We start from the raw sequence: 25,149 nt of genomic DNA, 5'->3' as shown, positions 1-25,149 counted from the left end.
CTCGCACCACACCAGTTTGAGCCTGAAGTAAAAGCGGAGTTCCACCAATATGGGCACTGGTGAGGCTGAAATGATATGGACTGGCAAGACTGCTTGATGGGCATTGGTCAGATTGCATTGATGGGCAGTGCAATCTGTATGTCTCTATGTGGGCAATTTTATTGCTGGTATATTGTTTCTGTAGCGCTGTATATATATTGGTATTTGGTATATTGTAATATTGTATTTGTTCTGGTTTTGTTTTTTTTAAATTCAAAATAAGATATGTGCAGTGTGCATAGGAATTTGTTCATAGGTTTTTTTGTTTTTTTTTTTAAACTATACGCCGGCCCTCTAATGATCTGAGGGTCAGTGAACTAGCCCCTTGTTTAAAAAGTTTGAGGACCCCTGCTATAGCACTTACCGAAGAAGCTGCAGAGGGAATCCGGCTACCTGGATCGCTCCTGCTGATCAGCTGTTCAGCACCGTAGCTTCATGTGTCACGGCTGTTTCACGGTCACAATACGTGCATGGAGAGGCCAAACAAACAGGCTAACCATGGTCCTCTCAGGTAATCACTGAGGCACATATGTACTCTATCCTTACGGTCTTTTGCTCTGCACTCCTCTTCCTATTGTGGCAATTAGCCTCTAGGGATCTTCCCTGTGCCCCCCCAGTGTGTTTTCACTCTTTGGATATATTCTCCATTTTATTACCCACACTAGCGTACTCTTAAGCACAATGCACTTGCACTTTTGAGCAGACCTATAAATATACAATAATTTATTTGGCCTGTGGCTTTTTTTTCCCAATTGTATACCGTAGTTCCATCAATTTGGCATACAACTCATTTCCCTGTCATTTTTCTCTATGTTTTTACATCATGTTTTATTGCTATTCCAATAAAGTTTAACTTTTATCACTTTGGTTCTTGTTAGTGCTTTTTTCTCTATATGATTTTCATTATTCCTGCACTGAACCCTTTATATACGTCCTTGCACTCCCAAATGCTGATCCTCTGATTAGTGGTACAATTTGTGGGTGTTGGCTTGGTGTATAGGTTTCTATACATATTTACTAGTAGATTAAAAGAACACAACACAACTGCAATATTTTCTTAATACAATTTTATAGTTTTTTTTTTTACATACAATATAAAATATATATATTTTTCTTTAACCAAACAAAAGCTTCAAGCTTTAAAACCTACATTAAAAGAAAAAAAAAACCTAAAGTAATATGCAGACCCGTAGTCTCAGAGACCAAGTAATCTTGTTTGTGGTAAGAAGTCTAAATTTAGAAATTGTCCATACAAAATGAGAATAAAATTGAAATAAAAAAAGTGAGCAAACCTACTTTGTATTTTGCAGATCGTGTAATTTGGAAAATATGAAAAGTTTCATGAAGTCCTTAACAAGAATGGCATAGCTTAAAGTAGTTTAATAGATATCCTCATGTTATTGGGTTGATATTATTTGACAGCATGAAATTAAGCAAGCTTGCAATTGACTTTTTTTTATCTACTGGCATTCGCCTGCGCTTTTGTCTTACATTGTTCAGAGCTCATTGCCAAAGGGGACTGATCCCCAGAGAGTGGCTGAACAACCTCAGTAGATATATTCAAGACTGGGATCTAACAGTTAATTTCCGAGTTCCCAGCCCATCAATTTCTATAAAGTAGTTGATAATGCTTGTCATCTCCTGACCTGTAGCTGCTGTTATCAGTTCTGCAAAATTACAAGCCCCCACCTACAGGCTACTTGAGGAATGTACTTTTTTAAAATCCCTGTGATTTCTATATGTAAATGTTCCGATGTCCGTTCAGACTATAGTACAGTCACAGTAGTATATTCAGTTCAGCAGCAGAAAAATACTGCTAAACAGAGTAGTCACAGGAGGAGAGCTCACTCCCAGCAACAAAAGAGAGGTGTGTTCCTAAACACAGATAGAGACAAACCCTTTAAATAATGGCATATCTCACTAGAACTTGTTAAGATCCTATTCGCCAGACCCTTAAGTTTTTTCCTGCATGGTGGGGCTCTCAGAATCTGTTCAGAGCTTTGAATCAGATATCACTGATCAGAAAGTAATGGCAAGGCCTAAGGTCATCTACTAACTAGGAAAATCCCTTGAATGACCATGACACTTAAAATTCACAGAACCACAAAAACAAACATGATTTGCAAAAAACTAGTGTCATGATTTTAACAAAATATGCAGATATATATGCACCTTACAATCTACGTGATAAAAGTACATACACACTTTCTGTCAGAGTTTAAGACCCTATTCAGATGAGTGTACTGCTGAGGGTTTAGATGTTACATCCAGAATGCCCTTCTTTTAGTGAAACCTGAAGACTGTATACATTCAATCTGCCCATCAAAAAGGGCATAACAGTCTACAATTCCCTCTTTAAAGATATGAGGCACAAATGAAAAAGTACAAGGAACTCCCATATGAAAAAAAAAAAATATATATATACTGTACTAACTTGGCCAGAACTTCGTATTTGAGCATATAAATTGTTGTAAACAACCTGAAATACTGAAGGGTAAATTGTCAGCCTAAAAACAAACTGGCTCTTCGTGTAAAGTTGAATAGGCTGTAAAGATGACAAAAAAAGGTCACTTAATTGTTGAACAGTTTGACCCTGGATTTATGCAAAAGAGCTCTATGCTCTGAATCACTGTTTTCATCATCTTCCTTATCAACCCAACCGGCCTTCAACGGCGTCATATCTGGAGCTACGACATCACCATCCTGAAAGAGAAATGAGGCAACTTTATATTCCACAAGAAAATATGTATTTTTTTAAAGTAATTTTTATTGGGTTTTACAGTATTAAGAAACAGTATTAACAAAACAAATTATATTTTAATAAACAGATAAGCGAAAATTATAAAAAGGAGGGGGAAAAAGTAATTTGACTAGGAAGAGAATTAAAATTGAGGAAGGGGAACAAGGGAGGATAGAAAAAAGGGGGAAGGGATGGGGAAACAGTGAAAGGGGGCTAGAAAAAGGAGAGAAAAAAAAAGAAAGGAACCAATCATTTAATAATTTAAAATAACAAGCAATTAAACATACAGCATTATAATTCACTGAACATTTGTCAAAATATTTTTAAAAAACATGCCTACAATATTATTCTGTCCGTCACTCAACATTTTATAACTTATTTGACTAGCAGCTCCATGCAGAGATGATGGAAACTTCTTATTCCTATGAGACCAATTTTTTTTTTTTTTTTTCATATTTCAGAATACTGCCATTCTTTAACACATAATTGTGCTCATAGTGTTTCCACTGATCTAAAAACAATATACTACACAAATGTAGAATCGCACGTATACAACTACCCACTGCATGCATTACATCACAAGAGAAAAGCTATAATGGAAGATTTGTTACCAACTTTGTTCTACAAACGCAACTTTTTTTTTCCCCTTTGCACAACTTTTCAAAAAGTATCAAGAAAAATTAGTTGAATTTAGCATGAGGGGTAAGGCCAAAACCCATCTCAAAATTTATAGTGAACATCTATGTTCACACAAAATCTGCCTTGTATTCTACCAGAACAATAAGGTTCTATATAATGTTATTCAGACTTTATGTTTTTGATGAGGATATTGAAGGGATCAGCTCTAAAATCCACATCTAAGCATATTCAAATAGTATTTGAAATGTTTTTTTGAAGTGGACCCACTATAAAATCAACTTAAAAAATTCTGTATGAATTAACCTTCAAAGTATGGCACTTTGCCAGCCATTTATGCACAAATGGACTACCCAATAAACAAACATACCATAATTTATCTATACACAGCTCTGGCAAAAATTGAGACCACGGCACAGTTTTATAAAATCAGCTTCTCTACATGCCTGACAGCCATTCCATTCCAGTGTCAGTTGAATTCCAACCAGAGTACACCTCATTCTACTTAATGTGCTTCTGATTAGTTGATCACCTGAACCAAATCTTGTTTAACAAAGGAAAGTATAAAAACCCTGCTGTTGTATTTACAATCCCAGAAGTAGTAGGAATGAAAAAACAACAACCATGCCAAAGGAGTTGAAAAGTCTTGAGTGAGGGAAAAAAAGGGCTCAATTCTGGCTTTACTAGCAGAGGGATACAGTGAGCATCATGTTGCCTCCATCCTTAAATTTTCTAAGACAGCAGTCCATTACAACAAGGTCAAGCAGCAGACATTAGGGACAAGGAAGCTACAGACCGGCAGAGGGCGAAAACAACTCTCCACTGACTGGGATGACCGTAATGAATGTCACTCAGCAACCCCAGGAGGACATCAAGTGACCTACAAAAGGAATGGAAAATGGCAGCTGGGGTGAGGTCCACAGCCAGAACAGTTCGTAACAGGCTCCTTGAGGCAGGGCTCAAGTCATGTAAAGCTAGAAAAAAGCCTTTCCTCAATGAGAAGCAAAGGAGGGCCAGGCTGAAGTTTGCCAAAGACCATAAGGATTGGCCATAGAGGACTGGAGTAAGGTAATCTTCTCTGATGAGTCTAATTTTCAGCTTTGCCCAACACCTGGTCGTCTAATAGTTAGACGAAGACCTGGAGAGGCATACAAGCCACAGTGTCTTGCACCCGCTGTGAAATTTGGTGGAGGATCGGTGATGATCTGGGGATGCTTCAGCAAGGCTGGAATTGGACAGGTTAATCTTTGCGAAGGATGTATGAATCAAGCCACATACAAGGTCATCCTGGAAAAACAGTTGATTCTTTCTGCTCAGGTAAAGTTCCCCTACTCTGAGGACTGTTTTTTCCAGCAGGACAATGCGCCATGCCACACAGCTAGGTCAATCACTGTGTGGATGAAGGCTCACCACGTCAAATCCCTATCATGGCCAGTCCAGTCTCCAGACCTGAACCCTATTGAAAACCTCTGTAAAGTAATCAAGAGGAAGATGGATAGTCACAAGCCATCAAACAAAGAATTACTGCTTAAATTTTTGTTCCTGGAGTTGCATAAGGACAACCAAAAGCAGTGTGAAAGACTGGTGGAAAGCATGCCAAGACGCATGAAAGCTGTTATTAAATTCATGGCCATTCCACAAAATATTGATTTCTTAACTCTTCCTGAGTTAAAATATTAGTATTGTTGTTTCTAAATGATTATGAACTTGATTTCTTAGCATTATTTGAGGTCTGCAACACTGCATTTTTGTGTTATTTTGACCATTTCTCATTTTCTGAAAATAAATACAAAATTTAGTGCTTGGAAATAAGAAGACATGTTGGCAGTAGTTTATAGAACAAAAGAGCAATTTACATTATACTCAAAAATATACCTATAAAGAGAAAAATCAGACAAACTGAACATTTTGCAGTGGTCTCTTAATTTTTTGCCAAAGCTGTGTATTACAACAGCACAACGCTCCTCATCACTTCACAGTATGCTCTCAAAATTTTTCAAAATACCCTGTTAAAGCACATCTGTATTAGCAGTCGTACAAAAAAAAAAAAAAACAACTATTTGATTCAGATCATTTATTGTATTTCTAGTACTTTAGAACGTGTAGCCTAAGTGAACTACAGTCCCTGCTAGCAAAGAGGTAACTGCAACGTTATAACGGAAATAAAAAAAACAAAAAACCAGATCTTAGTTTTTTATTATGAACATACAAAAAAAAAAAAAAGTAATCAACCTTGAAAAATTTAATGTATAAAGCTTAGTTCATAGAGGTATTTTTAAAGGTCAGCAGGATTATCATTCTTCTGCAGGATCCAGAGAAGCAGAAATGATGGACCTGAAACACGGACACCAAGAAGTTCCACTGCAATCACAGACCTGAGGTTTGGAGAAATCCCTGTTCATACACCACTGCACAAAATATCTCCTAGAAGCTTCCAGACTCTTGTCATCGGTTTTCTTGCAGTAGACACGAATGATCTGTTCTGCAAACTTCTCTGGGAGAAGCTGTGAAACCTGACAAAGATGTAGAAATTTTAAAATATGAAGAAGTACATACAAAATAATAAAAACATCTATCCAGATACAGAGAAAAGCATTTTTTTTTTTTTTTTTTTTAACATTAATGGATTGATATGTAAAGCAATGGTGAACATGCATCACAATTTTTTTAACCACCAATTGAAGATCCCTTTGACACACAAAACAACCATTTACATCACTACAACGTACGAGTTTCGATTATACCAATAGAAATTTGATTGTATTTTTCGGACTATAAAACACACTTTTTTCCTCCAAAAATCTGGAGGAAAAGGGGGGTTGGGGTGAGTCTTATAGTCCATATGTACCTGCTCTGGCTGCAGATGAGGAGGTGAGGGAGCGGCAGCAGCGGGTCACAGGAGGCAGGAGCCGGCGGCTGCGGCTAACTCTTGGGCCCGCTGCTAAACATAAATGAATATTCACTGCATTCCACACCCATGGGCATGGAGGTCAGTGAATATTAATTTCTCTTTAATAGCGGGCACGCCGTTAGCCGCGGCTGTCCTGCTACTTAAGGGATTGAATATTTACTGATCTCCACTCCCATAGGTGTGGAATGCAGTGAATAAGAATAATCATTCCCTTTAGTAACAGCCACACGTGAACGCCCGGCGGCTGTAGTCAACACTGTGCCCACTATTAAAGAGCAATGAGTATTCACTGCTTTCAAAGTACATAGTACCGGCATGGGGAGCAGTGAGTATTCCGGCAGCTGTCCTTCGGCATGTAAGGATCGCATGATGCCACTGCCATGTGCTGCTTACAAGCATAAATCAGCTGCTGGCATCAGAACAGGAAGCTGTAAGGGAGCGCAGGGAAGGTAAGTATTATGGTTTATGTTTTTTTTAATATGTTTTTCTGTTTGAGGCCACGCATACCAGGCTAGGGATAAGGGGGACCATGCCTTCCAGGCTAGGGATAAGGGGGACCATGCCTACCAGGATAATGATCAGGGGGACCATGCCTACCAGGATAGGATCAGGCGGCCGTGCAAACCAGGTTAGGGATCAGGAGGCCATGCATACCTACCAGGAAGGGGATGGGGGTTATGCATACCAGGATAGGGTTGAGGAGATGTGATACAAATGGGATATGCATGAGTGAGAGACTGGTATAGATAGGCATCCAGTCAATAAGGTAGTGATTGCAGTACATTGAAACATCCATTTGGATACTATGGATTGTGACCGGAATCTGAACTTTTCCTACCATGAGGAGAGCACACACTCAGGAATGTGAAAAGCAACCACCTGCTCAGGCATTGTTGTGGGAGTTGGAAGGGAGGAATGTGAGAACCAAACCAACTGAGATAAAGGAGGAATGTGAAAAAGAAACACGTTACTGCGCATGTCAGTGCGTGATCATTCCAATTAATATTATAAAAAGTACTGACCTCCTCAGCGGGTAGGGACTTTCCAGACGATTCAAGTGGACGCACTTAGTCTGTGATGCTGACCGAGGAAAACCCCTTCCCGCTGATCGAGGTCCCCCGATGCGAAGGGTGATGCTACAATAACTCGGTAATTATTATTGATGCTGAAATCTTTCATGTCATAACTGTCATTTTTTTTAAAATCTTGAGACTATTCATGTGCTATGTAAAACAAAATGATTGCTTGCTGAAATAAAAGATTGTCAATAATCTTTGCCTGGTTGGGATGCCAGTGAGCGCTACGTAAGTTAAGGTAAATAACCTAATTTGGGAGAAAATTTAGCAAGATATAAATTGGCGTAGTCGGCAGGATCTTTTTTTTTTTCAATATGTTTAAGAAACGAAAGGAAAAGCAGGAGGATGTTGTGGATGTGCCCGGTTGGACTGAGGCACCGTATAATGTATTGGCACATGAGTTGAGCAGTTCTGGACTGGCGGAACAGTGGTCTAGTAAGCTTAAAGGTAGTGAACCCACTGATGTTGTTAAAGTACTCAGGGGTGATGTAGAGTCTTTAGGACGGCGTATGTGGATTTGTTTTCCCTGCAAAGGCAGGTGATGCAGTTAACCCATGATGTTGTTGGTTTACTCATGGGGATCCCTGCAAAGGCAGGTGATGCAGATAACCCCTCAATGTTGTTTAGTTACTCGAGGTTTTCCCTGCAAAGGCAGGTGATGCAGTCAACCCAGGATGTTGTTAATGTACTCAGGGGTGTCCCCGCCAAGGCGGGTGATGTTGTGTCGCTTGGGCGACGAACTTGGATTCTGCTCAGTGCATATCGCGCGATGCATGAGCGGAATCAACAAATGCAGAGGAAGTGCTCTCAATTGGAACAAAAAGTTGCAGAGCTAGGAGGGCAGAAAGTGGTGCTGGATTGCAATACCCATCTGCTCAAAGATAAGTTGGAACATTACCAGAGTGTAGCAGAGAAAGCTGCTATCATAGTTGCTCAAAATAAATATCGCAAGAGAAGAGAAAAAATTAATAAAGAAAAAGTATTCCCACAAAATTCAAAGGTCCAAAAATTAAAATTGCCGGACTAGGAGGACAGGTAATCACCGGAGTACAAACACAAGTTGCTTTGAAAATAGGAAACTTACCGATAAGAAATTACCGTGTTTTAGTAGTACCCATTCCAGAATATATATTGGGAATTGATGTTTTAAAAGGATTGACTTTAAATTTATCGGCTGGAAAATTCTCCTTTGGAGTAAAAAGGGCAGAAATACAAATGAGACCTGTAATGGTAGGAAAAGTAAAAATGCCCCCTGTACATATCCCTCCTGCTACTAAAATGGTGGCAATGAAACAGTATCTAATACCAGGGGGACACAAAGAGATTACTGAAACAATTAAAAATCTGGTGGACGCAGGAGTCATGCGTACCACTACTACTGCATGGAATAATCCAGTCTGGCCAGTTAAAAAGAGTGATGGCTCCTGGCGTATGACAGTGGAATACAGGGAATTGAACAAATGTACCCCTCCATTAACAACTGCAGTGCCAGATACTATCACTATAATAGAAAATATACAGAGTCATAATGGAACTTGGTATGCAGTGATTGGTTTGGCTAATGCCTTCTTTACAATTCCAATAGAGGAAAAGGCGCAGGATCAATTTGCTTTTACCTGGTTAGGTCGACAGTATACCATGACCAGATTGCCTCAAGGATGGCTTCATAGCCCTACTATTTGTCACCGGACGGTGGCAGAACATCTAGATCAGTTCTCCTTGCCCTCAGATATGCAAATTTCACACTATATTGATGATATAATGATACAAGGAAATGAGGAGCAGGCAGTGAAATCACAATTGGAAAAACTTTTGGTGCATATGAGGAGCAAAGGATAGGAAATAAATGAAGCAAAGGTCCAAGGACCGGCTCAAGTTGTAAAATTTCTTGGAATACAATGGAATAAAGGACATAGGGAAATTTTACCAAAAGTAAAACAGAAGATTATTAATTTCCCTACTCCCAAGTCTAAGCAAGAGACTCAATCTTATATTGGGCTATTTGGATTTTGGAGACAGCATATACCTCATTTAGGACAGATGCTGTCCCCTTTGTATAAAGTTACGAGGGAGAAATATGAATTTCATTGGGGGGAAGAACAACCAACCGCCTTTGAAATGGTAAAAGAGGCCATACAGCAAGCTGTAGAGTTATGGCCAATGACAGCGGGGAGTGTAGAATTGCATGTATCAGTATAAAATATGTATGCAAATTGGTCATTATGGCAACAACAAGGGGGAAAAAAGAGTTCCCTTAGGATTTTGGAATCGAAAACTCCCTGATGCTGGAGAAAAGTATACTCCATTTGAACAACAATTGCTAGCTTGTTATTGGGCATTGGTAGAAACAGAACAGCTAACTTTAGGACATGAAGTCTTATTAAGACCAGCAATACCTATAATGCAATGGGTATTGTCTAACCCTAAAACCAATAGGGTAGGATATGCATAGGAACAAAGTATCATAAAATGGAAATGGTACATTTCTGAAAGAGCAAAGAAAGGAGAAGGCGGGATCGCCTCCCTCCATGAGAAAATAGCTGAAATAGGGGAAGAAATCAAATCCCCTGGGAAACCATCTGTCCTGGAAGAGTCCCCTGTAAAATGGGGAAAATCTTATGAAGATTTAACAGAACAACAACAGCAACATGCTTGGTTCACTAATGGGTCAGCTCGATATGTCAATGGAAAGCGACACTGGAAAAGTGTGGCTTATAACCCGAAACTGGAAAAACATTTGATTATGGAAGGTCACGGTAAAAGTAGCCAATATGCAGAATTATATGCTATCTTTCTGGCATTGAGTTTTGAACAAGGGAAGGAGTGTCACCTTTTCACAGACTCGTGGTCTGTGGCTAATGGTCTTGCAACTTGGATGATGGGATGGAAGAAATATGGTTAGTTAATACATGGTAAGGAAGTGTGGGGAAAAGAGGTGTGGGAATTTATAGAAGAAATGGTTCAAATCACACTTACTACTGTTTTTCATGTTGATGCACATATGTCTGCTGACTCACTTGATCGTTTGTTCAATTCTGAAGCAGATAAAGCCGCCGCCATTAGACAGACTTCTGAAGTTGATCAAGAAAAAGAAAAATGGCTGCAAGGTACAGCCGTTTGGGCGCACAACAAGAGTGGACACCTTGGAGAAAGAGCCACTTACAGGTGGGCCTAAGAAAGAGGTGTTCCACTAACTATGGACATAATAAAACAAGTCATTGCACAGTGTCCAGTATGCCAGCATTCACAAAAAAAGGGAAGTTCCACACACAGTAATGGGACACATAGCTCGAGGACAATTACCAGCTCAAATTTGGCAGATGGATTTCATTGGTCCACTCACTGAGAGTAGGGGATGTAAATATGTCTGCACAGCAGTAGATACCTACTCAGGACTTATGATAGGATTCCCTTGCAAAGCAGCCACACAATGGAGCACATTACGTACATTAGAGATTATCACACAATACTATGGTGTTCCACTGCAGATACAGACTGACAATGGGTCACACTCCACTGGTCAACAGATAAAGGATTATGCTAATGAGCATAATGTCCAATGGGTATATCATATGCCCTACTATCCCCAAGCTGCAGGGTTGGTGGAAAGGATGAATGGACTCTTGAAGTCCACTCTGAAAAAGATACACAATAAGGAAGGAGAATATGGCCAGTGGAGAGACAATTTGAGTGAGGCTTTACAAATTATCAACAATAGGCGTATAACTGATTCCATGACACCATTGATGAGAATGCTGACACCCAATCTTACCATACACGAAACTCATATTGTACATACAATCACTTGGTGGAAGATGAATCAAGAGGCTAAAATTCCTGAAAGAGCAACTCCCCTGTCTGCGGGATTGGATCTCAGCGCAATAGAGGTGACTATTGTGCCGCCAGGTAAGACTGTTCCTATACCGACGGGATTGGGATGTCAAATGCCTAAAGGACATTATGGTCAGTTGGCAACTCGGTCTAGTTTTGCTTTAAGAGGGGCCATAGTGGTGGGAGGAGTAATTGATGCTGATTATCAAGGAGAAATTAAAGTTATTATGTCCAATTTAGGACAAGAGCCGCTAGTTATTTCCAAAGGACAAAAGATGGCTCAAATGTTGGTAATACCTATTAGTTTAGATCAAGCCATCGAAGGACAAGCTCCACTAGAACTCTCCTTACAGGGGGATAAAGCATTTGGGTCATCAGATGTGAGCAATGTAGGAGCTAGAATTTGGGTACAGAGTCCTCAAAGACCGCCATCGGCGGCTCAAGTTATTGCTGTGGGCAAGGATCATACTTTGCTAATCATGAGACCAGGAGTGGAGAAATGGGAATATGTTCCCCAGGAAAAATGTTATTTGCGTGAATAAAATCATGCTTTGTTTTTTTTTTTTTCCCTAACAGATATTTCTGGGAATATGTGGAATTATTGGAAGCCTTGGAAGCGAGTGTTTGGTGAAAGTTGAAGGATGAACACCGGGTACTCAAATCCAAAGTCAAAACACCAGTCGGATAAGGTGGTTGTGGAAGGAAAGCGCAAAAGAACGAAAACAAGATGACTTTATTTGCCCAGAAGGACAGAGCTGTAACATAGCTAATGTAACAGTGGAAGGATATGTATGGATAGGCCCCCGTGGGGCCACCTCATTTCAAGTAGCATATATGTTACACAATATGCACGGAACTGCGAATATTACCGCTAAGGTGAATTTAACATGTTGTAATGCCGGTGAGGGTTTTGAGTCTTTGTATCCAACTCAACAAATACGGATCTATAAGAATTGCACCCCCACCATTGGAAGTGGAACAGAATTAGTATTCAGTATTAATGTCCTACAGACTTTACTTTGTCATAATGCTACTGGTATAACGAATAGAAGTACTTGGGCACAAAGTATAACGTTTGTTAATATGAATTCGTCAAAAACGGATCCGGGACATATGAAGAGGATCCCCTCGTCCTGTGTAAAGACTGGAACTCAATCACAAAAGACTGTAGTAACAGCTATAGTGATATTTCCGTCCAACGTTCTCTGCCCTATAAGACAAAAAAGGGCATGGTATGATACGTTGCTGGGGGGAGTGGGAACTGTTACTGGGACTTTGAATTATTTTGATATTGAAACTCTAGCAAATCGCATGAGTAAAGCAGGTGCAGGAATACAAGATGTTTTAACTTTACAAGGTAAATGGATGCCTACAATATGGCACCCACTGACACAAGCTTGGCAAGCAGATACATTTTTACTAGATATGCAGAATATTTCAAATTCTTTTGTATTCAAGGAAGGATCAAATATTAGTGTGATTCTTAATTGGACTGTGTGTACAATGCAGGCTATTTATCAAATGCAGCAGAAGGCAACAATGCAGACTCGTCTTATGACAGGAAATGAATGGGTATGGAGGACTATGTTTAATAACACAATCCCTGGAGTTTCATGGCTTAAAATTGAAGCTCCCAAAATGGTTTGCAATGACACAGTATGTCAAGGGATATTGAATATATATAATGTAACCAACCAGCAAGTAATGTGTAGATATGTAGTTTTACCACTATTATTGGGACCCCTAGGGGATCAATGGTTGTGGATGCCTAAAATGAATGGCTTATATATTGATGACAATAATCGCACGCATGATTTAAGCTTATGTGAAGACACATTAGAAGGTAAAATTTGTAGATTGCATTCTACTGTATATGAACCATGTTTGCTACAAGAGACTGTGAATATTTGTGAGTTCACCATTCTACCAGTATCCTACAAGATGTTGGTGGAGATAGGTTCACAAGAAATTTGTGTAATAACTGATGTCCCTATTATTCCTGGGATGAAAGTTCCTTATGTGGGGTGTTTGCAGAATGTTTCTGCTTTACAGTGGGAGGGCCAAACCTTCCTTCTCACTCATGACCGGGAGGTGCAGAAAACAATGCGGTGGCAACCGACCAAGTTGCAGGTAAACAACTGGGAATTGAATATGACCCGGCTCAGGAATATTATGGAGACATCTGAAGAAGGGAATAGAATAATTCAAATGTTAAATAAAACAATACAATATCATGTTGTTAGTACCACCATAGTGGCAGGGAAAATTGTTAAAAATGGGATCGATTATTGCTGATGCTACCTCTCATCATTGGTATGATATTTTTCTAGGGTATTCGCCCTCAGCTACCAAATTATTGAATTGGCGGATTCATCCCGTGTTGGTGATGGCTATTGTAGTGATTCTATTATCCATATGGAATTGCTATATAGCTTATAAAATGTGTTGCAAGAAACCACAAGTGCTCATGGTGTCCTATAAAGATGGTGTTTAAAAGACTGCAATCAAGGACCGATTGTGATACAAATGGGATATGCATGAGTGAGAGACTGGTATAGATAGGCATCCAGTCAATAAGGTAGTGATTGCAGTACATTGAAACATCCATTTGGATACTATGGATTGTGACCGGAATCTGAACTTTTCCTACCATGAGGAGAGCACACACTCAGGAATGTGAAAAGCAACCACCTGCTCAGGCATTGTTGTGGGAGTTGGAAGGGAGGAATGTGAGAACCAAACCAACTGAGATAAAGGAGGAATGTGAAAAAGAAACACGTTACTGCGCATGTCAGTGCGTGATCATTCCAATTAATATTATAAAAAGTACTGACCTCCTCAGCGGGTAGGGACTTTCCAGACGATTCAAGTGGACGCACTTAGTCTGTGATGCTGACCGAGGAAAACCCCTTCCCGCTGATCGAGGTCCCCCGATGCGAAGGGTGATGCTACAATAACTCGGTAATTATTATTGATGCTGAAATCTTTCATGTCATAACTGTCATTTTTTTTTAAATCTTGAGACTATTCATGTGCTACGTAAAACAAAATGATTGCTTGCTGAAATAAAAGATTGTCAATAATCTTTGCCTGGTTGGGATGCCAGTGAGCGCTACGTAAATTAAGGTAAATAACCTAATTTGGGAGAAAATTTAGCAAGACAGGAGACCATGCATACCAGTATAGGGTTGAGGAGTACATGCATACCAGTATAGGGGTGGGGGCTATGCATACCAGGATAGGGATCAGGAGGCCATGCATACCAGGATGGGAATGGGGGCTATGCATACCTGGATAGGGTTGACGAGGCCCTGCATACCAAGATAGGAATGAGGGGGACATGTATATTAGGATGGGTCTGGGGGCCATGCATACCAGAATAGGGGATATTAGTACAGAACTGACCACATTTTTTGCTTCAATTTTTTTTCTAATTTCCTCCTCTAAAACCTACGTACGTTTTATAGTCCAGTGTGTCTTATAGTCAGCCGAAAAATACAGTATCACCATCATTCTAAGGAATAGAATCATAGAATCGTAGCGTTGGAAGGGACCTCCTGGGCCATCTGGTCCAACCCCCTGCTCAAAGCAGGATTCGCTAAATCATCCCAGTCAGATGGGATTATTATTCCAAATTATAACGGCTTTATATAACCACAGAATTAAAACACAAAATGCACTGATATTTTTCTTGATCTAGGTCTAGCAAAGATGCTCAAAATGTCTTGAGGGATGGGTTTTTCCTATGAAAATTATACAGGCAATTATTATTCAGTCTAAGAAACACAGAATATTTATTAATTTATTTAACGGCCTTCAGCTCAGTCTCAGGCCACAGCGACTTGATGAATGAACGCTTTGTAGGAAGATCGATCTTGTGCAAGGCTAGATAGATCCACCTGAGTCTTCCCTGCTGCTATTCCCTTGATAGTACTCAAGCCATCGGGTTGCTGGTCTTACTTTTCCCCTTGTTCTTTCCTGACCATGATGTCCATCTCCAGTGACTGATCTCTTCATATCTTGATACTTGCTTCGAGTGACGTGTCAGGCTGGATTTGTTTGCTCTTCTTGCCACTCATAGTAAGAGTCTTCTCCAGCACCAGCTTCGCATCAGTATATTACCACAAAAAGAGCCAACTAGGTGTCTTCATAGTCACTCAAATATTCTTCCATTTCAAGACCTTGATCAGTGACTTCATTATTGATTTGCCCATAACTATTCTCCTATTGACTATCGGTGTCGTCGCTGCAACTCGAGTCATCACCGATCCTAGTAGGTTGAATTCCTTGACAACTTCCAGTTCATCGCTGTCCATCTCAAATGTGTCCTGGTCATAGCTGGCAGTAGTCAATATCTTTGTCTTCTTTGTGTTGAGTAGCAGTCCCATGTTCGGGCTTTCCATCTTGACACACCATAATGAGTCCTTCATTTCATCATACTGCTATCAACGTTGCATTGCCTGCGTATCTAAAATGTTTGATTATTCGTCCAGCAATTTTGATTCCTTCTTTTTGACAAGTCCAGCCTTACTAAAAATAGCTTCTGCATATAAATAAAAGAAATGGTGACAGGATGCAGACTTGTCTGATGTCTCACTCTGAACCATGCTGTGTCACCATGTTCCATTTGGACTGTTGAAACACTAACCCTTGCAGTATCGTAGTCTAACAGTCATGTCAAACTGATAATTTGCTCTCCAAACAATTTTTTAAATCTGTACCTGACCTAATAAACCCAGATCAAGTCGGATTTGTCTCACACAGACAGGTTTTTAACCCTTATCAGATATGAGGAGTTACATAAGATGTCATCTTGTGTGCTCACTCTAGATGTAGAGAAAGAACTTGACTGCATTCTTGTGGGATACCGTAGAAAAAACTTGCCTTCTCCAGCTCCATTTAGTCTGCCATTTTGGGCTTCATATATGGCTTTGTGAACTAGGGTCCTTCCCTCTAGATGTATGCAGTGGCGTGAAAAAGTGTTTGCCCCTTCCTGATTTCCTAGTCTTTTGCATGTTTGTCACACTTAAATGTTTCAGAACACCAAACAAATTTAAATATTAAACAAAGATAACAAAAGTAAACACAAAATTCAACTTTTAAATGAAGGTCTTAATTAAGGGAAAAAGAATTCCAAACATACAGGACTCTGCATGAAAAGTGTTTGCTCCCTAAACCTAATAACTGGTTAGAATCATAGAATCGTAGAGTTGGAAGGGACCTCCTGTGCCATCTGGTCCAACCCCCTGCTTAAAGCAGGATTCGCTAAATCATCCCAGTCAGATGTCTGTCCAGCCTCTGTTTGAAGACTTCCATTGAAGGAGAACTCACCACTTCTCGTGGCAGCCTGTTCCACTCATTGATCACTCTAACTGTCAAAAAGTTTTTTCTAATATCTAATCTGTGTCTCCTCCCATTCAGTTTCATCCCATTGCTTCTAGTCTTTCCTTGTGCAAATGAGAATAAAGTTGATCCTTCTACAATGTGACAGCCCTTTAGATATTTGTAGACAGCTATTAAGTCTCCTCTCAGTCTTCTCTTTTGCAAACTAAACATTCCCAAATCCTGCAACCTTTCCTCATAAGACAGGGTTTGCAGACCGGTCACCATTCTGGTCGCTCTTTTCTGAACTTGCTCCAGTTTGTTGATGTCTTTTTAAAAATGTGGCGCCCAAAACTGGACACAATATTCCAGATGAGGTCTGACCAAAGAGGAGTAGAGGGAAATAATGACTTCACGTGATCTAGACTGTATGCTTCTGTTAAGGGTTGTGCCACCCTTAGCAGCAACAACTGCCATTAAGCGTTTGCGATAACTGGCAATGAGTCTTTGAAACACTCTGGAGGTATTTTGGTCTACTCATCTTTTCAGAATTGTTGTAATTAAGGTCAGAACTTTGACGAGGCCACTTCAGTCTTAAGAGCTGGACATTCTCCTTCAGGATTTTTTGGTAGACAGCAGAATTCATGGTTCCATTTACCACAGCAAGTCTTCCAAGTCCTGAAGCAGCAAAACAGCCCCAGACCTTCAGAATACCATACTGCTGGTATGATGCTCCTTTTCTGAAATGCTGTGTTACTTCTACATCAGATGTAATGGGACATACACCTTCCCAAAAGTTCAACTTTTGTCTTGTCAGTCCACAGAGTATTCTCCCAAAAGTCTTGAGGATTATCAGGATGTTTTTTGGCAAAACAGACAAGCCTTTATGTTCTTATTGCTCAGCAGCGGTTTTCATCTTGGAACTCTGCCATGCAGACCATTTTTGCCCAGTCTTTCTTATGGTGGAGTCATGAACACTGACCTTAACAGAGGCAAGCGAGGCCTGCAGTTCTTTGGATGTTGTTGTGGGGTCTTTTGTGACCTCTTGGAGGAGTCATCGCTGTGCTCTTCAAGTAACTTTGCTTGGCCGGCCTCTCCTGGGAAGGTTTACCATTGCTCCATGTTTTTGCCATTTGTGAGTAATGGCTCTCACTTTGGTTCCCTGGGTCCCAAAGCTCCAGAAATGGCTTAACAACCTTTTCCTAACTGATAGATCTCAAATACGTTTCCATTTGTTCCAGAATTTCTACGGATCGCAGGATGACGTCTGGATTTTGAGGATCTTTTGGACTACATCACTTTGTGAGGCAGGTCCTATTTAAGTGATTTCTTGATTGAAAAAAGGTTTGGCAGTAATCAGGCCTGGGTACGGCTTGGGAATTTGAACTCCACTTTCCAAAGATGCGATACACCACAGTTAATTTAGGTTTCACTTTTTCACACAGGGACCTGTAGGTTTGGATTTATTTTTCCCTTAAAGGGAATCTGTCGCCCATTTTTAGCGATATCCTGTAAAGATATCACCCAATTGTGCATCCCATAAGGATTCTATTAGGATTGTTTATTCCCCCTGACCACGCACCTTTGATGCATAAATACCTTTGTTATCTTGTTGGAGATGTATGCAAATCGCCGTGGTCCGGTCCGATGGGCATGGCTTAGTCGCCTTCTTTCCCTCCCTCCTCGGCTTGCTGAACGTAATCTTCATCTGTGAATATCACAGATAACGTTGTTTTCCACGCTTGCGCATTGAAATGGCCTCTGGTGCCTGCGCAGTATGCTTTGCCCAACTGTGGGCGAAGCATATAATCGGTACTGCGCATGCGCCAGTATTTTCCAGCGTGGTCTATGCCCCGGAAGTCTTCACATGCAGGACACACTTCCGGGGCATAGACCGTGCTGGAAAATACCGGCGCATGCGCAGTACCGATATGATCCGCCCACAGTTGGGCAAAGCATACTGCGCAGGTGCCGGAGTCCATTTCACTGTGCAAGCGTGGAAAACAACGTTATCTGTGATATTCACAGATGAAGATTACGTTCAGAAAGCCGAGGGGGGGGGGGGGAAGGCGACTAAGCCACGCCCATTGGACCAGACCGCCGCGAGTTGCATACACTTTTTAAAAGTGAATCTGTCACCACATTTGATCTATCTAAATTATTAATATGGTAATACAGGTTATACACTGCTGAAAAATGTCCTCCCTGTGTGTCTCATATCAGTTGCCTTGTTGTGGATAAATAATCTTTTATCACTTTATGTAAATGAGCTGTTCTAGGCTATGGGGAGGATGGTTCCTGGAAGATAACTGCCTCCAGAGCTTATTTTACATGAAGGGGCTGTTACCAGTGTGAGACACGTAATGGCTGCTCTCCTGATCTCACTGCAGAGCTGTGTGTGTGTGTGTGTGTGTGTGTGTGATTATACCTGACACATCTGCAGGCTCCTCTCAGCTTCAGTTTCCAGCTCACAGGCAGACAGGGCTGTAATATTGTTGCAATACAGCAGGGATTAGAGTGAAGCAAAAAATGTGTTTGCAAGACGACAAATGTTATTTCTCCTGTTCGGTGTTACTGTATTTTTCAGACTATAAGACGCATCGGACCATAAGACGTACCCCAAATTTTCAAAATAGGGAAAAAAAATTATTGTGTCAAATGGAGGTCCGTCTTTAAAGTCTGAATTCAGTTTACCGGGGGGTACCGGTAGCACTGGTGGAGCGTGGTCACATGTGGTGTTCGGTGGTCCGGCGATATGACTCCAATTCCAGACTGGTGCGGGGGGCTCCGCCAACATTTTCTGAAAGCCTGGAGGCCCCGCACATCCCAGGCTGGTGCAGCAGGTTCGGCCGTGCTCTGTGGTGCTGAGGCTGCTCCAACATGTTGTGAAAGCCCGAAGGCCCCACACATCCATTGCTGCGACGTGGTAGCCTCTGGAAAAATGGTCACCTGGGGCGGGGCATGCTCAGATTGAGATTGAGATCACAGCCCCTGCGCCACAGAGCACAGCCGAACCAGTCTGGGAAGGAAGCATGATCATCACCCTGCAGTGTGAGCGCCGCAGAATCGCCCGACTCCTGCTGCCGCCACACTACTTGTAAGTAAGTATATTCCGACTATAAGACGCACCCCCATTTTCCCCAAAAAATTTTGGGGAAAAAAAAAGGGTGTCTTAGGCTGGTTTCACATTAGCGTATTTTACATGCAGTGCACGGCGCCGCTAAGCCCCGCTCCCTCCGGTCATTGCCTCCTATTATCGCACACGGCTGCATGCGATCTGTGCACCCTATCTTTAGCATAGGGTGCGCAGACCGTGCGCTGGCCGTGCGCTAGTAGGATTTTGGCGTGCGCTGCGCACTTTTGAAGGTGCGCCGGTGTGCGCCGAACGCACCATGTTGCATTTTGGCACACTAGGCGCACCTTCAAAAGTGTGCAGCGCACGCCAAAATCCTACTAGCGCACGGACAGCGTACGGTCTGCGCACCCTATGCTAAAGATAGGGTGCGCAGATTGCATGCAGCCGTGTGCGATAGTAGGAGGCGATGACCGGATGGGGCGGGCAGGGGGTGGGGCTTAGCGGCGCCGTGCGCTGCATGTAAAATACGCTAATGTGAAACCAGCCTTATAGTCCGAAAAATAAAGGAACTTGTCTCACACTGTAACTCCCCTTTTATATAAAATAAGCTCTGGAGGCAGAGTTATCTTCCAGGCACCATAAGCCCTGGAGCCAGGAAGAGTCCATTTAAATAAATTGATAAAAGATGATTTCTTAACAACAAGGCATCTGATATGAGGCATATATAGGGAGGACTTTTTTGAGCATTTTTTAACCTGTATGCCAATATTAATAGTTTAAATAGGTCAAATGTGGTGACAGATTCCCTTTAATACATTTGATGAAGTTCTATATTTACTATTCATAACCTCTGAAAACAGAGTGAAGGGACTGGACTGGGATCCTACCTGATCTTTGGTAATTTTTATTGCTTTAGTAAGGTCACTCTTGCAGTAAAATCTCACATTGTTGATTGGATTTTGCTCTTGCATTCCATAATCCATTTGAATGACCTACACGAATAAAGGAGTGCAAAACATACCCCAGGGTATTAAAACACAGAGCATATATACATCAATAATCACTTTAAGCTAGCCATATTCTTAAAAGTCAGTTTTGTTCCAATTTTGACTTGATCAACTGTCAATCTCTTCTCCTGTCCCCTAATTGCAGTGACAAGATAGGACTGGGTATGTTAAATTTCAGTATGTCCAAGCCTTTGTTCCCACAGGAAATAAATTATTACTTGATTGACAGCACCTTATCCTGCTTTTCGCCCATTTAAATAATCTTGTTATATTTCTTTTGTGTGGAGATTTTGTCAATAGCGGAAACAAAACTAGATGATCTACGTCATGGCAACATTAAATATAAGCGACTTCAGCTACAAAAAGTCACCTCTTCATTCTTCTCCACTGCTATACGCATAAAACACTACACACACTATTATATACATTGCACTTTTTTTTTTTTTTACTCATACTGACTTTTCCTATAATTAAAATGTTTTATGTGATTGATATAAGGATTTACATCTACTATAAAATCTTCTGGGTTGAGCTTGACATCTGATAGGCTGGGTTGAGGGATGGAATTTGCCAGGTCGGCCGGTAATTTGTCATACTCATCCTGTAACACATAACAGACTTGGTAAAATAAAACCGAAAAAAGGTGTTTATAGAATGGAAAAAGCAAACAACCACCAAGACACTGATCTCACCGGTTTAATCCTGGTATCTGCTTTTGGCCGCGTCTGTCCCACATACTTGTAAAGTTGGCGGCGTTCTACTTTGCGCAGGATATCTCTGGCTTTAGAGAGTTCAGGATCACTAGAGAATAAAATCTGGTGGAAAATGTTATCTGAAAGATTAGAGAAGGGAAAGCAAAAGTAAACATTAACATTATTTGTCACGTGATGCACTTTTGACAGCAATAGAGCGGCTTTTACAAAATTGGTATAGAAACAGATAATGGTCTATAAAGTGATTAGCGACAAACCCTGTGTAAGAGAATGGTCAGCTATAATATACTGAGCTGCCATGATGAACCAGGAAGCCATCTTGTGAAAGTTAAGAGCCAACTTCTAAAAAAGAGCTAATATGATGTACTTTGGAAAAGCAGATGGAAGTAAAATTAGAACATGCCTATTAGCAAACCTAGCAGATGTGCCTACAGGTATATTGGATCAGCCTCAGGGCAATGAGAAAATAGAACCAACGAATATATGGTCAATATGTGTATTTTTGATAGTGTTAGTAGGAAACAGACTTCTACAATTGTCAAATGTATGAATTTATGGGTTTAGTCTAAGAGCAGTAATTAGATTAATAACAGTAGCTAGAGAGAATATTGAATTCTATGAGTTTTAATATAGTTTGGGGAAACGTTAATTAATGTTGTCATATTGTGTCATTATATTCTTTGTTCTAAAACATGTTTCTCTCTGCAATATGAGCTCATCATGTATACGCCCTTTGGAAAAGGTGCAGCTTTCTTTGTGTAAACCATGAATAAAAAGCCCCTGCTACTGTTGCTCGGGGCCATTCCACCGCCACTATGCCGCTGTGCCACACCATGGCCAGGGCGGGGGTCTTTTCATCACCAGACTTCCCAACGACTCTTCGCCCGTCTGGACCCCTGTTTTGTGCCCGCATGCTTCATCTCAACTGACTCTCTGTACCTGTTCTGCCGTGTATCTCTCAATAAACTTCAACCTCAGCTTGATAACAGGATTGTCTACGTCTTTTTCCCGGCTCTTCCAGCTCTCAGTAAGGACTTTTTCTTACACCATGAACTGTGATGTTAGATTTGCCAAACAATTTAATAAACATTCATTAATAAGGATAACAAAATAAAGAGAAGCCCCTGCGGGAATTTTAACAGCACACCACGTGTTTGGCAAAAGTCTGTATAAAAAAACCCGTTTTGGCATCGCATTGGCTTTACACCTCATTAAAGGTGCAAGCCATTACAATATGAACGGTGGTTCTGCAGGTTACCCCTGGAATACCAATGTAATTTTAATTCTCCTGATTAAGCCATAAGTCAACGCCTTCCCCACATGGCCAATGTCACGATGTGACTGGCCCTGCGTGACGTGACCCGACGATCGGTCGGTCACAAAACCAACAAAGACTAACAAGGGGACACCGGGGGAAACAATTACAACGGTGGGCTCTGCAATAGGGAACAGGGAAAGGGACACCTCCTGCACTCTCCTGAGGCTGTGTCCCAGAACTAACCTGACGTCCCTATACGGCTTCTTTCAAACCATCGCCGGCCAGGATACCTTAGCCCTCACTCACCCTGCATCTAACCCTCAGCAGGGAATTGGTAAGTGCAGGCACTGGTCCCACCGCTGTACTAATAAAATACCAGGGAAAAATAGCAGACAGGGAAAAACAACCACCACCTAGCTTCCTCTGCTGTCATGCACTGGACAGCAGAGTAAGGCACCCGAACACCGCTTTCAGCTGTAAGGCCACTGCACCAGATAAGCTGCTAACACCACTACTCCAGATAACTCCTCTCTTTAGAATGGTTGGTTTCCAAAGGACCTGTATTACCAACAGTCAGCTGGTGTACCAGGTGACCTTATATAGTAAAGTGGGAGTGGTCTCCACCAGCAGACTAACTAAGCATGCAGTAACACCAGCGGCCACCGGGGGCAAAAACTGATATTAACCCCCGATGGCCTGAAAGGAAAAGTTTATATCAGCCCAAACTGACAGATCCAAAAATGGATCGTGACAGCCAACTTCAGTTTTTGTGTTTTGTTTTTTTCTCCTCTTATTTTCCTGTCCACACAGCGCTTGGTTTTTGCTGAGTAAGTTGTACTTTCGAATACCACCAGATTCCAAATTGTGGTGAAATTACAGAAAAAAGTATGTATGTATGTATGTATGTATGTATGTATGTATGTACGTACGTACGTATGTTATCTAATATATAAAGCTCAAAGTGTGTGTGTGTGTGTGTATGTCCGGGATAGGCATCCGCACCGTCGCAGCTACAGCCACAAAATTTGGCACAGTCACACGTCTGGACCCAGAGAGCGTCCTAAGCTATGTTGTGAGGCGAAATTTTAACCCTGCGCGTTCCAATTCACCAAACAATTTTGCCCCTATCTACATACTGGGGAAAAAGTGTGCGCGTGTCAAGCCCCGCCCCTCATTGTGATGTCACAATGCCCCTATTTGCATACTGGGGAAGCAGTGTGTGCGTATCAAGCCCCGCCCCTCATTATGATGTCACAGTGGTTGACTATGGAATGGAGGATGTGTGATGAGTATATGGGCACCGGACTATAGGATGGAGGATATGTATGATGGGTATATGGGAACGGGACTATGGGATGGAGGATATGTATGATGGGTATATGGGCACCGGACTATGGGATGGAGGATATGTATGATGGGTATATGGGAACGGGACTATGGGATGGAGGATGTGTGATGGGTATATGGGCACTGGACTATGGGGTGGAGGATATGTATGACGGGTATATGGGCACGGGACTATGGGATGGCGGATGTGTGATGGGTATATGGGCACTGGACTATGGGATAGAGGATATGTTTGACGGGTATATGGGCACGGGACTATGGGATGGCGGATATGTATATGGGCACGGGACTATGGGATGGAGGATGTGTGATGGGTATATGGGCATGGGACTATGGGATGGAGGATATGTATGACGGGTATATGGGCACGGGACTATGAGATGGCGGATATGTATGATGGGTATATGGGCACGGGACTATGGGATGGAGGATATGTATGACGGGTATATGGGCATGGGACTGAGATGAAGGATGTGTGATGGGTATATGGGCACTCGACTATGGGATGGCGAATATGTATGATGGGTATATGGGCATGGGACTATGGCATGGAGGATGTGTGATGGGTATATGGGCACTGGACTATGGGATGGAGGATATGTATAACGGGTATATGGGCATGGGACTATGGGATGGAGGATGTGTGATGGGTATATGGGCACTCGACTATGGGATGGAGGATGTGTGATGGGTATATGGGCACTCGACTATGGGATGGAGGATATGTATGACGGGTATATGGGCACGGGACTATGGGATGGCGGATATGTATGATGGGTATATGGGCACGGGACTATGGGATGGAGGATATGTATGACGGGTATATGGGCACGGGACTATGGGATGGCGGATATGTATGATGGGTATATGGGCACGGGACTATGGGATGGAGGATATGTATGATGGGTATATAGGCACAGGACTATGGGATGGAGGATATGTATGATGGGTATATGGGCATGGGACTATGAGATGAAGGATGTGTGATGGGTATATGGGCACAGGACTATGGGATGGAGAATATGTATGATGGGTAAATGGACACTCGACTATGGAATGGAGGATATGCATGACGGGTATATGGGCACGGGTCTATGGGATGGAGGATATGTATGATGGGAATATGGGCATGGGACTATGAGATGAAGGATGTATGATGGGTATATGGGCACTCGACTATGGGATGGAGGATA

General features: G+C 41.6%; 1 protein-coding gene across 2 annotated transcripts in view; it reads right to left on the bottom strand.

Moving 5' to 3' along the window:
* Positions 1-1,089: 1,089 nt before the first annotated feature.
* The window catches only part of SAMHD1 (SAM and HD domain containing deoxynucleoside triphosphate triphosphohydrolase 1), a 138,622-nt gene continuing 114,562 nt past the window's right edge, over positions 1,090-25,149 (bottom strand). For both annotated transcript variants that reach the window (XM_073559372.1, XM_073559373.1), the window contains 5 exons: positions 21,331-21,470; positions 21,144-21,239; positions 20,519-20,623; positions 5,791-5,928; positions 1,090-2,742 (listed from right to left, as the gene is read on the bottom strand). In XM_073559372.1, coding sequence (XP_073415473.1) covers positions 2,611-2,742; positions 5,791-5,928; positions 20,519-20,623; positions 21,144-21,239; positions 21,331-21,470 — 611 coding nt within the window. In that variant the 3' untranslated portion in view covers positions 1,090-2,610. The remainder of the gene's footprint in view (positions 2,743-5,790; positions 5,929-20,518; positions 20,624-21,143; positions 21,240-21,330; positions 21,471-25,149) is intronic.

Source organism: Dendrobates tinctorius, unplaced genomic scaffold, assembly GCF_039654945.1.
Source record: "Dendrobates tinctorius isolate UK_male_01 unplaced genomic scaffold, ASM3965494v1 ptg000270l, whole genome shotgun sequence".
Classification (NCBI taxonomy): Eukaryota; Metazoa; Chordata; class Amphibia; order Anura; family Dendrobatidae; genus Dendrobates; species Dendrobates tinctorius.
This window is presented reverse-complemented; position numbering and strand designations above follow the sequence as displayed.